The sequence below is a fragment of the Synchiropus splendidus genome, chromosome 4, assembly GCF_027744825.2.
Source record: "Synchiropus splendidus isolate RoL2022-P1 chromosome 4, RoL_Sspl_1.0, whole genome shotgun sequence".
Classification (NCBI taxonomy): domain Eukaryota; kingdom Metazoa; phylum Chordata; class Actinopteri; order Syngnathiformes; family Callionymidae; genus Synchiropus; species Synchiropus splendidus.
The window spans coordinates 29,195,163-29,212,564 of NC_071337.1; the positions used below are offsets into that span (position 1 = coordinate 29,195,163).

At 41.2% G+C, this 17,402-nt stretch overlaps 1 protein-coding gene across 2 annotated transcripts in view; it reads right to left on the minus strand.

Annotated features, from left to right (window-relative positions):
• sdc2 (syndecan 2) overlaps window positions 1-16,857 on the minus strand; it is a 40,476-nt gene extending 23,619 nt beyond the window's left edge. The window contains exon 1 of one of the 2 annotated variants that reach the window (XM_053861783.1): window positions 16,665-16,857. In XM_053861783.1, coding sequence (XP_053717758.1) covers window positions 16,665-16,724 — 60 coding nt within the window. In that variant the 5' untranslated portion in view covers window positions 16,725-16,857. Of the gene's footprint in view, window positions 1-15,652; window positions 15,671-16,664 lie in introns of those variants that run through there. The other variant, XM_053861784.1, reaches the window with a different exon arrangement.
• Between the last annotated feature and the right edge of the window lie 545 nt (window positions 16,858-17,402).

A 17,402-nucleotide genomic window follows, 5' to 3' on the forward strand; every position in this document is an offset into this window, starting at 1 on the left:
ACAATTAGTCTTTGAGGCAACTTTTTGTTTAACTCCACCTCAACTAGGCAACCCTTGCAGTTCAAATGGACTTTTAGGTCTGCCAAGTCTTTGCGCCAGTTTTTTACGTGGTCTTTTCCACTTTTTTCCTTTGCTGTAATTCTGTAAGAATGTGTGGTTTATAAAGACGGCAGACTAGCTTTCCTGAAACAACACAATCTGCTGGCCAACTGGCGCTCCACCCAGGGCTCCGGGTTTTACTTAATCACCTCCTTACAGATGGGTTGTGGATGCTGTGGTCTCCAGAGAGGCATCACAAGGGATTGCAAGAAGATGGAGTAAATCAGAAAGACATGTTCAGCATGTGCACTGTTCCGGCGTGAAGGTTTTGAAATAATGTGGAGGCGAGGCATGATTGATGTAGCTGGCAGAAACTTTTGAGTGTGACACACAAACCAGAAAAACAAATAAACAAATATGCTGTAAAACTGGGATATGCAAGTGTTGTGCTTGGAGACTCAGAAGTTGTTGTCCAAATCCACCACACAACATCCGTCTCCAGCAGCTTTCCACTTTTGTCCTGACCAAACTTGGCATCCAAATCTTTTTGATCACATTGTTGCACACTTAAAAAGTGCGATGACGTCGAGCAGCATTTAAATCTAAACAATACGAAGCATTCGGTCGAGACGAATGCGGTGGTCCTTACATTAAGGACACCAAGTAGTTAGTTTTGTCACGTGACTGTACTCGCATTATGACTTACTAAGCTTCAGGTCAAGGTTTTGAAATAATGTGGAGGCGAGGCATGATTGATGTAGCTGGCAGAAACTTTTGAGTGTGACACACAAACCAGAAAAACAAATAAACAAATATGCTGTAAAACTGGGATATGCAAGTGTTGTGCTTGGAGACTCAGAAGTTGTTGTCCAAATCCACCACACAACATCCGTCTCCAGCAGCTTTCCACTTTTGTCCTGACCAAACTTGGCATCCAAATCTTTTTGATCACATTGTTGCACACTTAAAAAGTGCGATGACGTCGAGCAGCATTTAAATCTAAACAATACGAAGCATTCGGTCGAGACGAATGCGGTGGTCCTTACATTAAGGACACCAAGTAGTTAGTTTTGTCACGTGACTGTACTCGCATTATGACTCACTAAGCTTCAGGTCATGGGATGCAATGAATAGACTTCTTTCAGAGAGGAAAAATATACTACTAAACTCAAAGTTGAGACGTATCCACCCAGTTGTACTTTACAATGTAATAACATTATCTTAAAGCCATTCAGCGTGAAGCATGCAATCTCCTCATCTTTTTTGGTGGATCATCAAATCCAAACCACAGGAGTTAAATGTTTCTGTTTTAGTGCAGTCTACGCCATAGGATAGTCAGTGATTCCCAAGGCGAACCTCTGGGAACACTGGAGCAGTGCCGGTAAGAGTCTGGAGGACACACAGGCAAAACCAGCAAATTTAATGTTAATAAAACACCTGCGTGTTTATTGGTTCAATTTGACGAGACACAATATCTTGGCAGTATGAAGCTTGTTTGCCCATAAAAATCCATATCTACTATATACATCAAGCATCATTGCTGAAACCGCAGGGTTCAGAGCAAGTGAAAAAAGTAGCAGTTTATCGTCTGGAAATCTCCTGATCTGGTCCTTGGTCTGTCGCATATACACAGGATATAGAGGGTTTTCATGGCGCGTCATCAAAGCCGGAAGCTGCCATGTTGGAGATGCTCAGCACAGAGCGGTACTGAAGGCGATTCTGCAGTGTTTCCTTGAAAAACTGGTGAATTGCGGTCGTGTTTAATCGTACGAATTGTTCCAATGGTGAAAAACATTTGGAATTTTATCGACTTCCAAAAGTTATTACAAATCAAGGAGAACAATGCCAGAAGTTGTCAGAAGAAAGGAGGCGCTTGTGGTTAGCGAAGCTGAACCAGGACCTTTGTGGCAAAACTGTGGATAAACGTCCGTATATTTTGCAAAAAAGTACAGCCTAAATGAATATTAATTTGCACAGAGCTTTTATCAGAACATATTTATTGATGCCAACACACACAGTTTTCAGAACATTCCCTTAAAAAGCTATCACACACAAAATTTAAAAATAGCACATAAACTCAAAATAAAATTCTCATATACGGTGCAAATGTCGTGGATGACTTGGTATAACAGTTTCCTAACCCATCCGCACACCATCTGGTTATATGCCTCCAAACCCCGGCGACGTTGCATGTCCTCGGCGGTGTATGGACTAAGCGGGGTAATTGACGATATCAGGATATGTCACCGACGGCAGACTGTCCGGGTCACCGTTCACCTGCGACGACGGAGCCAACTCGTACGGGTCTGCACCACCAATTAAGTTCAACTCTTCCAAGTGTTGCGCATTTCCATGTTCATTAAGTCCCTCTCTGTATGTCCTGTCACTCCCAACTCGTTTCGACGAGCCTTTCTGTTTCATTTTGCATTTTTCCATGGCACTCCATTCACAGTCTGGGGGGGTTTACAAAGAGGATCTCCAACATGAAGGCTTCCGGCTAGGACGACGCAGTGATGACGCGCCGTGAAAACCCTCTATAAATCTCTGTCCACATGGAATCAATGGAAATGACGTAGTTCATTTGCCTTACCTGTATATGGCAGTGTAACGGACACGCAAAAAAAGCATGGCATGCACATCAAAGCTTGCACACAATGATAATGATGAGCTAAATTACATGAAAGCTGCAGATGACGTCTGTGCTGGAATTATAGAATGATGGGATTATGACATCAAATTCAAGAAGAGGCTGTTTAGTCATGAAGATAAAAGCTGGTGTTTTCAAGTCTATCAGGTTGGTGGAAGGCCTTTCTGACACATGCAACCTGTCTCCTTGTGCACACATGCATCAAAACCATGGAGGGTGACTAGTTGACAGCCTTGACATGTATTCAATGGTGTCTCTTTTTCTGTGACTGAGCTCCTCACTCAACTTTAACAGATGAGTCATCAGTCAACAAAAGCCAATGGAGACCACTTTTCAAGCACTTTCAAGCAGTTAAAAAAACATGTTGATTTGGATGCATTCAAATTATTGGCTTCCATGAAGACATGAACTGGTGTTCCAACCATTTAAACATACCCTTTGCATTTTCCACAATAGTCTGATTTCCATGTCATAGCAGTCAATTGAAAGGAAAAAAAGTCTATTCACCATCAGTAAGTAAAAACTTAAGGGGACCATGGTGTGTCACCAGGCTGCTTAAAGCAGAGAGGATTCGAGAAAATAAGCTTGGGTCTCACGGGCATCACCTCTGGGTTTCGCTAGCCTCTTGGAACATTTAAAAAGGCTGAAAGCTCCAGAGCTTTGACAAGCCTTAGGCTTAGCAAAGCGGCCATGCTCTCCCAGCAATTACGTGGAGACATTATTACAATCATCAAAGTAATCAAACTTCACACTTTGCCAGCCAGCGCTACTTTCAATGAACCATGCAAAGCAATTCCACCGTAGCAAAGGGGTAGATTAAAAGAGAAGTGACCTTGGTGGATGTCCCTGTCAAAGACTAGATATTGTTGAGAGGAAAATAGTGTTCGCCAGCTGCAGAGTGTAAAAGTGCAACTCGCTGTGAGGACATAGACAGGAACTAGAGTTTCATTTTGTGAATGTAATCCTCCTACAAGTGACGCATGTCAGTACTTATCTTCAACAATTGACAGTTAACTTGCACTGACTCTCATCAACTTTTTTACCGTCACAGAAAGGCAAGTTTATTTCAATCTAACTTTACTGCGTACAAACAATTATGTACAAATATACAAAACTCATGTCTGATTCAAACAGGTAAACACCATTTTCCTGCGAGCGGTCACGCTGAGATGCAGAGGACAGAGGCAGTCACACACTGTATCTGGTGGCGTCATTCCTCTGTACGGTACGCGCTGAGGCAGGGTTAAACGTCACACCCCTTAAATAAAACAACACCATTCAACACGCTAATAGCACAACAATATGCTCAACAGTGACTCATTTGCTATTACAATTTAAGGTTGCCAAAAACAAAGGACACGAGAAGTGTCAAACACAGCGGAGTTGGAGAGCATGGGGCGCTGTCATCATTTCATCATATTTGTGTATGCAAGTTCAATGCAGCAAGAGTGCAGTGTGTTCATCGAATATATTGTGACACACACAATTCTTATTGTGGTGATTATTTTTGATGGGATACGTGTACGATAAGTTGCCCAGCCCATGTATGCTGATGCCACGTGGACATCTTTGATGTTCGTTGTGTCAGTCTTTCATCAGTCTTTTCACTTTCACTTTTTGTTTGTCACTGTTGTCACTGTGGGCCAAAATAGAGGATATCTAATGTCATTTATCAGGACTTGTGTACTTACTAATAAATATCAACGGCAATGTACTGTGCAAGAGAAAGTGATTTGGTAGGTTCAGATGAATAATAATTCCAGCTGCAGCTGAATGATACTAAAAGATATGGAAGGATTCTTAAAGACATTTTCCATCATACATACTGTCTTGCTCCGAAGAGGAGTCCTCGATTTTCCACACTTTCTTGGTGGTTTACTGAAATGATGTGCTGGTCTGTTGAAAGCGTTCACAGTTGAGATCACAGATGGGCGTTCACAGAGTATTAGTAAAGATTAACTCGCTCGGTAGAATCACCACATCAGTGCCTGTGATCATACTCCCAGCACTGGCAGAGAGGCAGTGGGTGGTGCGATGAGGCTTTCTCTTGGGACTTGGGCACTAAACGTATGTTCTACTTTGAGCTGAGCTTTTTAAAATCTGGAAATGCAGTGAATATCTTGACAGTTAAGCTGTGCTGACATCACTTGGCCAATGTAGCCATTTGGGTTTTAGTTTTTTACAAATATTTTTATTTCCTTTAATTTGTTTTATTCTGGTATGTTTGGAAATGCGAGCTTCCTCGATGTTTAAAGTCAAAGCGCAGAAAAAAAAATCAGTGCGTATTTGACTTTGTCAAAAACCTTTGTCTCCTCATTTTTGGAAAAGCCGCATGGAAATATAAATCTTAAGGTATTTTTAGACACACTGTGTCAATCCAATGATCCACGTGCCTTCTGCTTGTATTCTCATCACTTTCAGTCCATTTAGTCTCATGCATGAGTCACTGTCTGGATGGGTCTGATGACATCTTCACTGCGTGGAAGGGGAAAAAGGCTCAACTAAGAAACATCTGGTCTCTGATCTGGGGTCTGGAAAGCCTTCAAATCATAACAAAGTAATGAGCATTATAACCTCAATTCAGTCGGATATTGCTGAATCTAAAAAATCGCCTGGGAATTAAACTTTCACGAAAAAGAGACTTCATACTTCCAGGCTATTTAGCACGGAAAAACCTTTCACCAGGAGGGATTCCTAAAGGCTCACATCATCCAGTCCTTTCTCAGCAGCGGTTGCCACTGTAAGTTCTTCACCTAAACCTATGTCCTCATTCACCACATCCGTGAACCTCTTTGGTTGTTTTCCTCTTCTTCTACTGCCAGCAGACTATGGCAAACACTCCTCTCCATCTGGTCTCCCTAACTTTGTTTCCAAAATTATCAACATGAGCCGTCCCTCTGAAATACTCATTTCTGATCTTGTCCTTCCAGAGTCACTCCCAATGACCATCTCATCTCTTGACTACTGTCCCACAAAGCTCCTTTTTCACTCTCCTTACTACTCTGACAACACAGTGGTCTCCATCCTGGTTGCACTCTCTTCTTCGCCATTATTCTGGACGACTCCCCATTCTACCTAATCCTCTGTGATTAATATAAATGAGCAGTGACGTGTATAAATTCGAAGAGTTGTCTCTTCATGAAACAACGACATTACCTCTAGGGTGCACTGAAGGAAATAAGCCTATTTGAAAACAGTCACAACTGCGAATATGTTTGGGGAAAAGGAAATGCACTGGCAAATCCACAGGGATTCCACAAACACACAAATATTACTTCTTGAATTGCCAAATGGGTGATGTAAAAACAAGGTGGACAAGCATTGAATATGCGCCAATGACTGAATGACATGTTTCTAAAACTCATTCCCAAATAATATTAGAAGTGAGTTTTGCATTAACAAGTGACTCAGTATTATATGAGATTATATTTCAATTGCTGAAAAGTAATCATGCAGATAAAATAAATATTGGAGAATAATTTGGGATGAAAATCGCTATATGGGTGGAAATGAGTCGGTGGTCTGCAGTGCTTTTCTTGTTTATTCTGCACTGGTTGAACAGCAACTATCCTAACCGTCGATTAAGATTAACAATCGGAGTTTTGGCCAACCAACCGTGTCAAGTCTGTGAAGTTGTCTGTTTTAGTGGACAAAATATTCACAAATATTCCAGTTGCTAAAAATACGTAACTGAACAAACATTTAAACAAAAAGGGGGGGAAATAAGTGCATACAATTTATTTTATTTCTTTTTCAGCTCAAGTGATGATGAATAGTTTTCTATTGTAGAGTTATTGATTTTATAGTTTCACTCTGACATCATGTGGACCACACAGTATTTTGATCAGATCTGGTCTATGGGTGGCTTTAATTGTGAAGGGAACACTGTTGAAGACTAATAATCTCATTTCATATTTTCTGGAGACAGTACATTCTGAGTGCCTGTTTCAGACTTTGAGGACAGCCCAAGTCGAAACAGACGTTGTCATGGTTGTCTTACTAAACAAACAAAACAACAACAACATCAAATTAGACTTTGTGGAGCCTATTTGGCTGATACACCCAATATAAAAAGCATGATTTCATTCTTGAGCTTTTTTTGTGTCGTGTTGATCGAAGAAGTGCAGACAGATCAGAGCACAGTTCTCAGCGCTGGGCTACGCCTCTGCAGATATCAATTTAGTGCCTTTAAAGACAATAAAACACTCTCATAAATATGAGCGAGAGCAGATGTGTTAAATGTGGCATGCTGTTTTCCACAGCAGTTTTCTGAGTTAAATGGGGAAAAACCTAGCTGACGTCATTACTTGACATGCTTTTTTTGCTTTAGGAAACCATACATATGGAAGACATTTGGTGCATGGACCTTTGTCTGTACAAGAGCAAACAGTTTCACAGGCAGCATTTAGCTTCCCAACAAGAAATTCAGTGAGGCACCAGCCACAATGATGGGATTTAAAGTAGGCATCATGTGCAGACACTGAAAATATCTTTTTCAGTGACATCACATGAGCAACTCAACAGCTACGGCTACTGTGCTACAAAACTGTTTTACCATGATTAAATAAACAGCGAACACCAAAAAGTGTATCTAACTCACAACAATTTCCCTCCCAAAAAATGTTTTTGGATCTAAAATTGAAAAAAACACCAGTCATGACCAGCTGATAAAAAAGGATGCGATCGCTGAATGCCAATACTTATACGGTCTGGAATGTAAAGTTTTCATCCCGCAAAACATCCAACAAAAATGCTTTGGGGGAAAGCATGTTAAATGGCTTCAACAAAATCAATTTCATATGTAATTTAACGAATAAGCACCTGACAGAGTGGGGCGAGATTCGGGGCTCACAGCAGAAAATAAATAGAATACCACTAGTATAGTAGTACTAGTATAGTTAGTCAGGCAGCAGTTAGCACAGCCCACACAGTGCCCCACTATGCGCAGAAAGCTAAGCAAATATAAGTCATTTCACTGGGCTAGATGGCCAGCCTTTCTCAGTGGAGGAAGAAAATGTCTTCCGTCGAGTGCTCTCTGTAACTTGGAGCCCCACTACATGCTACCGGTATGTAAATATTTCCCTGACCTTGCCCTGTGAGCTCCAGCTAGTGGGCTTTGAAATGAGACTTCATGAAGTTTCATTCACAAATTATTGTTTGTCTCTTTGGACATTTTTTGTTTTAACTGTTGGGCAACTGAGTGTATTTAAAACAGTCTTAGTTACCTCTGCCAAGGAGGTCCTGGGACCCTTGACGTCTGCTAGTAAAATCACTCAAAGTTATGAAAGGATCTTAATTAGGTTCCAATGTTTTTTGTTGTCCTGCTCAAACAACAAAGGCCAGCCATCTCCTCGATTGGTCTGATCTTTTCCTTTCAGGAAAAGATCAGAGCCTGTCACATTCTTATGAAAATGCCAGCGCATATTTGACTCCCAACAATGTAATGTCCTTGAACGAGCACACACCATCCACTTTATTTAAGTGGTGTATTCATACCGCTGGAGGAGCAATTTCAAACGAATAAAGCTGTTTATGAAACGACAGTTGAGTGTGCAGACAATTTTGTTTAGATGATAAATACATTGTCAAGGAGCAGGAAAGAGAGGAAGGATGAGCTTGAAAAATCCATCTCTGCGTTAAGGATCACCAGCAGAGAAACCCCCAACATGTTAGACATGTTTAACACCTCAAAGCCCCAGACAGGTCCTGGCAGACAGACACAGTTCCCACTTCCCATCGCACCAATCACCCCTTCTCATGTTCTTTCCTGTTCTTTCACTACAACAGCCTCCTGCCAAACTAACAGCAGGCAGTAAAAATTGGGGAGGGAAAATAGACAACCTGCCACAGGGCTGTTTACTAAACCTAAAAAGAAAATGTAGTAGCACACTGAGGATAAAAGGAAAACGTCATTAAAAAAAAAAAACAACAAGATAATAGTTTGTTTAGGGTCATATGAAAGTGTGTATCATTTAACACTGCTGACTTGTAGTGTTGTACTGCAGAATCTACAGAAAGGCAGGTTGCAAAATTAAAATAAACCCTGCATGACTTTAACCTCTTGTAAAGTCATGCAGGGAAAACATTTGGTGTAGATTACCTTGGATGTCTAGGTAAATTCATTAATCTCTTTCAGTATCAGAATCCTCAGAGGCTGAAGTACCTAGCATCAAAACAAACTCCAAAGTGGTTACAAACACGTCTAGTTTTTTGGGGGGAGGTTGGTTTTAGCGTCAGCAAGTCGAGAGCTGTGGCTGCCGCTCTGTGACTTTTTTCCCTTTCCTCAGCTGCCACATCACCCTAATGTGTTTTCCTTATGCCCTGGTGGCTGGAAATGACAGGGTATTTTAAACATTTGGCTACAAACAGGCACAACTTCAACCCACAGGAAGGTATGCTACACACTAAATATCTTTTAAACCTGGTGTGTATTCTGGTGTGTGAGACTTTTTTGAGAGAGCGGTGGGAGTGAAAGCAACTCCCCACACACAAACAGCAATTTTGAGGATATTTAACAACAGATTTTCAGATCAGCCTTTTGGGGGTACTAAGTTGAGTTGGTACTAACATTGAAAAATGGTGTCGCGTTCAGTCAGTTGAGACCCCAAAACATGGAAATTAATTTGATGACATACTGGTTTCATTTTTGAGCCAAATGAGTTTTGGCGCAATAAATGCTGTCAAATTACAATGGGTTTTTATTGTTATTATTATTAAGCTTTTCTAACGGACGCGGATCAGAGGGTCGTAACTTAATTTTAGGTTATGTTATTCCACCCTAAATAACTAAATAATAAGAGTTTCAATCGAGAAATTACCAGGTAAACTTAAAGAAGGAGACAGCGTGTCACACGGCCACCCTGTAGCGCTGTGTACAACACGTATCCCCTTAATGCTTCATGATAATCAAAGCCATGGATAACACCTAAAAGGCCACGCTCCAGTCAAGGCTGAGATGTTGTTTTTTTGTTTTTCAACTAACTGAGTTTTGGTCTTCATACTGGGCTCTGCTCTGGACATTGTTTAAAGACTGAATTTATAAATCAGTTGGAGCCAAATTTTAAAGTCGTGCCAGTTTCCCAGAGAGCAGCCCCAAACGTGTGATCGCATGTGGGCAACACAAAAAAGGAGCTCAATAAAGAAGCTATTCATATAATAGTCTTGAACCTGTGTGACATGACTTTGTCGGGTCATGGCAGGCGGCAGAAATATGGAAAGCCAGAAGGGTTCCTATTTGTGCACAAGTAAAGTTACACAGTTCATGCCTCCACGGATAAATTCATGAAAAGGGGGTTGGTTGTGCTTTCAGAGGTCCAGCAGCATCTCCTCCTGCCTTCTGTTGAGTCCATTAGTGATTGCGTAATGTTTGGCAGACAGAGACCCGAATGAATGCGCTCCCTGAAGGGTCGGACACAAGCGAGGAGGTGGGCTAAAAACAACAACAATAAAGTGTTCCCATGTGTTTCAGTGGCATGTTTAGAAAGAATCCGAAAAAGCAGTGGCTCTTCGAGGGTCGCAGTCAAAACACAAGAGCACGGAGGTGTGTTTACAGTTTGAGGAGTTCTAGGTTAATGCAAAATAAAGGAGCTTCATTAAATATACAGCAGGAGAGGCTTTGGCACAGCATCTGACTTCCACTGATCCACATGGCACTGTCTTTTCACTTGCTTTATCTGGTTAGCTATTTTTTGGTTTAAGTTACATAACTTCCTGAGAAAGATAGGAGATATATAGATAACATAAAATGAAAGTGGTATCAATACGGTCCATAAATTGTCAAAGTTAAATAGCACTTTCACTGTGACAAGCATTTTAACAAGGTAAGAGTTTAAACGCTACCTCGATAAGATTTCTGAATGCTGGTCTCTCTTGTATTCTTACTGCACCAAACACAAAAAGAACAGAAAGAAATGGACATTTTAGGGCCTTAAACTGAAGACTCAAATTGATGCACATTTACCATAATCAAAAAAGACACAGGTCCCTCATTCAATAGCCACTGATCTCAACAGAAAAAGACTTGTAATGTACTGAAATCACCATCATCTTAAATGTTGAAGTGACATCTTGAAGTGACAATTCAAAATTAGAGTTGAGTTATTAGAAAGCATCACAGTTGAGGAAGTTTCCCTTGCGATCCGTGACATGTATATAATTTGCTCTGTAAAAAAAAAAATCTAAAGGGAAATGGATTTACTCATCTCAGGCAAAAATAATTGAGAGTGGCACACAGACATGCTTTGATCAGAAATACAGCCTGAACTACAATAAACCAAAGATACATTTGCACTTTATACAGTGCAATAGAATAAAATTACACACCACAATGGTTTATAATGTGTCAATGAAAATACACATTACAAACCATGTCAAGGTTAGCTTGAGGCTTTGAGCAGAGATCCTTGGGGACATGGGTAGGGTGAAAAGCACAGTCATCTGGCTTGGACTCATAGTAGAACAACTGCTCTTCCACATGGAGAGAAGCCAGATCATGTTTCTCACGCACCACCCAAGCAACAGCTGGCAACTATAAGGAAGCCCTGGGGCTGACCCAGGATACATTGGAGAGTCTAGGTCTCTCAGATGACCAAGGAACACCTTGGTATTCATCCAGAAGAGCTGGAGAAGGTTCTGAGGAGAGGACACTCTGGGCCTATTCTGCAGGCTGTATCCCCACGACCCAACCTTGTGAGCCACTCTTGTCACAGATTATGTTTTTACTGAAAGACAAATGAACTGAAGTGTGCTCATGAGGAGTGATCCAGTGGTGTACAGAGAGATGTGTGACAACAAATAATGATGAGTATAGCATAAAACACATGGTGTTTCTGTTCCTATTGTTTAATGTGCTAGTGTGCTACAGTACATATTACAGGCGTGCCAAGAGCCCATTACTACTGCTATATTACTACCATTATTTTTACCAATTGCTCTCTGGTTACATAAAAAGCAGAAGTACAAAACAGACACTTCAAAATAGAAAAAAACACATGGCCAATAACTTCTGTCAAAATCGACATGGGGAGATGTCAGACCATAACACAAAACCCTACACAAATGCAAAACAACAAAACTGGATACATTCAGCTCTATACAAAATAAGAAAACTCATGAACCATGAAGAGACTGAATCACCCACAATGCAAAACTTAATAATGCATAACTGTGTTTCCAATAATAAATGAGTCCAATGTTTTTGCAGTGAGTACTGGTAGCTTCCTCTGAATAGGTAGATGACACCTGACAAGTGACTCCTCTTTTTCATCCTCCTCATGTATGGCCAAGTAAGACAAGCGGTCACCATCAATAAGGGGCACTTTGAGAGGTACTTTCAGGGAAATGCGGACAGATTTAACTGGGATAGCCTTCTAATAATGCTATTTTCATTGTTCGAATTTTACGAATGGCAATTTATCTGTCCACTTCCCTCTTGACGTAACGTCTATTAATATAAATAGTGGACTTTAAAAACATTTTTGGGGAATTTCGATCAGTCGATAGCAATGATTCTCACGTTAGTGCCAATCTATCAGTGCATCCCTTTTATGTAAATGTTGAACGTCTTCCAGCTGTAAGTCTTATTAGCAGCGTGCTATTGCTCAGATTTCCAACCCAAGTCAAAATGGAATTTTGACAGCCAGTGAAAATGCTTGAGAAATGACTCACATAATAGCTAAGATTTTTATGACATAAATCCTTGTAGGAGAAATCCTTGTTCAGTTTGACAGATGATAGCTTAAAAGATTCAAGGATTTTCGTGATTTAACCTCTCAACCATAAGATACAGTCATACTCTCCAAAGGCCATGTATCTGGGAAACCCAGGTGAAGGTGATCGTGTGGATGACAAAAGCAAGGTTGTTTTGAAAGAGAACAATGTGTACAGATGCTGTTTGAAAAGTGCAAGTCCATGATAATGCAGAGTCGAGTTGAACAGAAGGTCAGCCTGTACCTCAACGGTTTTCATTTCATTATCACCACATCAGCAGACAACAAAGAAAAAGAAACTTTAGCAGGAGCAGAGAAAAAGCATCATCGCAACGATCGCGAAGATTCTATCAAAAGCTTCAAGTTTTCGGCTTGGAACCTGCACTCAGAGTTTTGAGCATGTTAAATGAGTAACGGCAGTATGATAGCACTTCAGATAACATTTGCGATATATATATAATGGTTATATACAGAGCGTATGCCTCTTTTGTGTGTGTGTGTGTGTGTGTGTGTGTCAGACACGCCATTGAACACCATAGTAAAAAACCCATAAATGTTTGGTTAACTCTTTGACCTAAAGAGAAAATTCATTTTACATTTGACTTAAAGCGAATTTCACATTTTTCTTTATGGCCAGAGCATAAATCACTAAAATAATAGGGAGCAACACCCAAACTTTCCAACAAAACATGACACAAATTACACACCCCAACATCTGGCAAGCATTCTTCACTAAAGAAGGACCCTTTCTGAAATGTTCCGTCCCCCTCCGCAGAGTTTCTCACAATTTCCACTTGTGCGTTTACCTAAAAACGCACAGGGAAAAGTGTAAAAGCAGGTCATCGCCATGAAGCACTCATTATGTTGACCTCATTGAAAAAAAGAAAAACTTCCATTCTGCTAAACAGTATTCAGTATTTGCCAAGACCTCACACAGAATGCTGTGGAAGTTTTCTTGCATGAGCTAATTGGGATGTAAAATGAAAGGTTCTCTGTTGAGATGTGAAGCGATTTGTAAATCTGCTTTTACCACTTCAGAAGGCGAGCATGTGATTTGATTGGGTAATTAAAAGAAACAAAGTTGAGCCTCCAGCAGATTACCAACCAGTTGTCTGTGCCAATATTGGAAATCAATGTCACATGTCTAGTTCCAGCGAGGCGTTCAGGGGACGTTGATAACAGCCAAGCTGACATTGGTTGGCACAAAGTGGGGCTGATAGGTTTCTCTGTGTCATTGTGTTTGGAGAGCAAAATGTTTCACGACCAGGAGGTTAGTCAAATAGCTACAAGTTATGAACTGTTGTACCTTGCAGGACACGTTGAAAATGGGACTGAGAACTGAGTTTCACTAAACCAGGAAATCTTTGAAGGACTCTTTGTGGGGTAGTTTTGAGACGGTGAAGTCAGTGGTCCTGGTGAAAAAGCTCTGACCAGAAGTAAATGTATGTGTCCGTTAAAATCTGTATCGTGTTGGTGGTAAAGTCATGTGACACGAGCTGCTCGACAGAGTTCTGGGCTGCCTCAGTGCTTTTCCATTTTTGCCTTCAACAAACTCAACACGTGAACAGGCTAGGTTCCACGTGCCCCAAATGAGTTGAAGACTTCAGACATTCTGACCCAACAGACACAATGGGTCAACATTTTTTTTTGTCAACAAAGAGGTGTGTGGGGTTGAAGCTGGAATGTGATACAAGTGAATTTTGGCAGGTATGATGAAATTTTAACCTCGCATAATAGACTTCAGAGGCCAGCACAGCAATACATACCAGGTGCCTGACATTAAAACCCTGGCATAGCTTGCAAAACAGCAAAAGGAATGAAAGCTATCGTACATTTGAAGCCACCGATGAAGCAAGTTGCATGACTTCAAGGTTATTAAACTGTTTTCTTTCTTTTTTTTCCAACAGTGATCACATTGGGCTTTCGTGTTTGTGGATGGATTTTTTTTTTTTGCTATGTTGTGTACAACATTGTGGTCCAAGTATATGGCTAACATTACAATTCAAGTCTGGATAAGTTAGTACTGAACCGGTGTGTAGAGTGGATTGTGACAATATGATGAATGGGGTTACATAGAAAACAAACAGTAGCCTGGGGTGACCTCGTCCAAAAACAATGAGTCATTAAAACAACTGTGTCTGAATCAGCTAATTGGACATCCAGCTCGAACAGAAGAGGAGGCAAAGTGCCAAGCGACTAGTCACAACCCACTGAGAAACAACAGGGGGGACAACAAAGACCGGGGCAGCACACCAAAGTGCCAAAATATGTCATTCCAACAACCAGGCCAATTTGCCAGCTACAGCAGACTCAGCAAGATGTCGAAGACAGTGAGGGGTGGCGGTGAAGAGGCAGAATCTAAATTAAAATCATTAAACATTTACAGGAAGTTGTGTGCAACAAGGGAAGGGATGCATGAGGGATTGTGTTCAAGAAACGTCTGCACCACAGTCAACAGTTGGGGGGGCCAAACAAACAAAATATGTCAAGGAAAAGAAGAAAACTTTCCTTCTTATCAGAGACCACAGCGACGTCAGACATCAGTCAAGCGCGATTTTAACTCATTAGAATCCTTTTCCAACAGAATCGCAACACTTCTAAGTAGACCTGCGTTATCAAAACTGCCCTCTTACACTGCCTGGCCAAAAAAAAGTCACCACCTGGATTTAACTAAGCAAATAGGTATGGGGTTGCAGTTGGTCAGGTCTAGGTTCAGCAACATCATGTGCTCAAAGAATGAGGTCAGCTGACTACCTGAATATACTGGATGACCAGGTTATTCCCTCAATGGATTTTTTCTTCCCTGATGGCACGGGCATATTCCAAGATGACAATGCCAGGAACCATCGGGCTCAAATTGTGAAAGACTGGTTCAGGGACCTTAACCCCATTGAGAATCTTTGGGATGTGCTGGAGAAGTCTCTACCATCACTCTACCATCATCCATGCAAGATCTTGGTGAAAAATGAATGCAACACTGGATGGAAATAAATCTTGTGACATTGCAGAAGCTTATCGAAACAATGCCACAGCGAATGTGTGCTGTAATCCAAGCTAAAGGCGGTCCAACGAAATATTAGAGTGTATGTAGAGTGTATTATGGCCTGCAAACAAGGTTAGGCAACAACAGGGTTCAATAGCCACTTCATGCCACTACGTAACCGACTTTGCCAGTGCAGTATTTCAGTCATACTTTGGAGCACTGAATCACACATAGATCACACATAGACTGCATCAGTAGTTTGGGAGAAAGACCCTTTTTCCCCCGGACAGGATGCCGGCCTAAAAGACGTTTTGGCTAGTTGTAAATATCAGACTTTGCCTGTCAAAGACTGTATTTTATTTTCATTAACAGAGAATACTTTTATGGCAGAACGAAATTTTTAAATAATTATATGTAACAATGGCACTCACTCACATTGAGGGTGCAAAAGAGTCATTGGCGAGAGGGTGCTGTGAAGACTGAAGTGAATTGGAACACACTTTGAAGATCAACACAGTTAGCAGATGTAGTCAAGCTAGCTAGGAAGCTAAGCTAGGTCAGCATCTTTTCAAGATAAAGTTGGTTATGTCTTCTATCATTTGTCACGTTGGTTTGTCATTTTAAATCATAAAAACCGTTTGTACTTTAGACTGCATGACTTTTAGTGTTGCATATTTTGGCGTTTCAATGTCGACGCTTGTATCATGCCTACGCTTCACTTGCGTTTGTGAATGGATGATGGAGGATTTTTTCTTGAGTAAAAAAGTCAACATAAACTCAATCAGAATTCCGCGCGGACACCAGACATATTCTATAAAAAAATATTCTGTTTAAACAACCATGTTCTCAGCTGAGATATTACCAAGAGGGTAACATAGACTAACACATAAAATACGATTTTCCAACTCGTAGTTTCAGGAAGAAACCGAATGCTTTCTGGGACCATAAATCGTGACCATGCGAGCTCGAAAACCACCCAAGTCTAGAGCTGAGTGAATATGAAGCAAAGTTACTGCAGAGCATCTGGTTCACGAGCGAACACTGACAGCGCGAATCCTCAGTTAACGCATCGAAGGCTCTTGCAAGAGCGAACCCGTGTCCCTTTAAAAGAGTTCGCGTTGATCAGGTGAGGCAGCTGCAGAGATTTAGTTTCCGACGATCGAACACAGCGCGTTGGTTCGTTACTACCGGGGGGTTACGAACGTACACAGATCTGAAGTTGCCTCGACGCAAGCCCCCTCCGGAGTGTATACATTTCATCAGGGTTTTAAGTTGCATGGAAACTTACCTTTCCCCCGGACAGGATGCCGGCCAAGCCGAGCGACAAAATTATCCAAAGGGTCCTCATTATTCCAGATTTCAAGCGCGATGTCGAGTGCGAGTGTGCAGCGCGTCACCCTTCTTTCGTCTCCCTCTACGTTCACCCTCCGCTCGCTCCTGTGCCGCGTCTCTCTCTCGCTCTCCCTGCCTCTCTCTCTCTCGCCCACCGGATACGTGTTGCGTTTTTGGTGTCTCCCCCCTCTCTCTTCCTCGCCCTCTCCTTCACCCGCTCTTTTCCAGTCCAACTTTATCCAGCAATAAAACAAAAATAAAGAGGCGTCTCGATCAGGTGCGCTCGAGACCCCTGATTCGCGCACTAGAAAATTGAACGAGATCAAAAAATAAACACAATTTTAATTTAGTTTTTTTATGAAGCATAAACAAATAAATAAAATTTAAGTTCAAAGTCGCCCAAAAAAAAGCTATTATTTTTTTGCGCAGTCAAGATACAACGCCATCGGTGTGCAATAGATGTGCAACTCTGTTAAGCATTGTATGGTGAAATATAATAATTCAATAAAAAAATCAGAGGGAGCACGAGGGATGATGGGCTGGTGTTTCATGACGTTTCATGACGCCCCATTCCCTGTGATCAGTAATTACATTGAGTCAAACATTGTATGGTGAAAAAAAAACTTGGCTTGACAAAGGACATAATGTTTTGTTTCCTTCCTCACATTTGGTTAACTAATTCGAATAACACTGG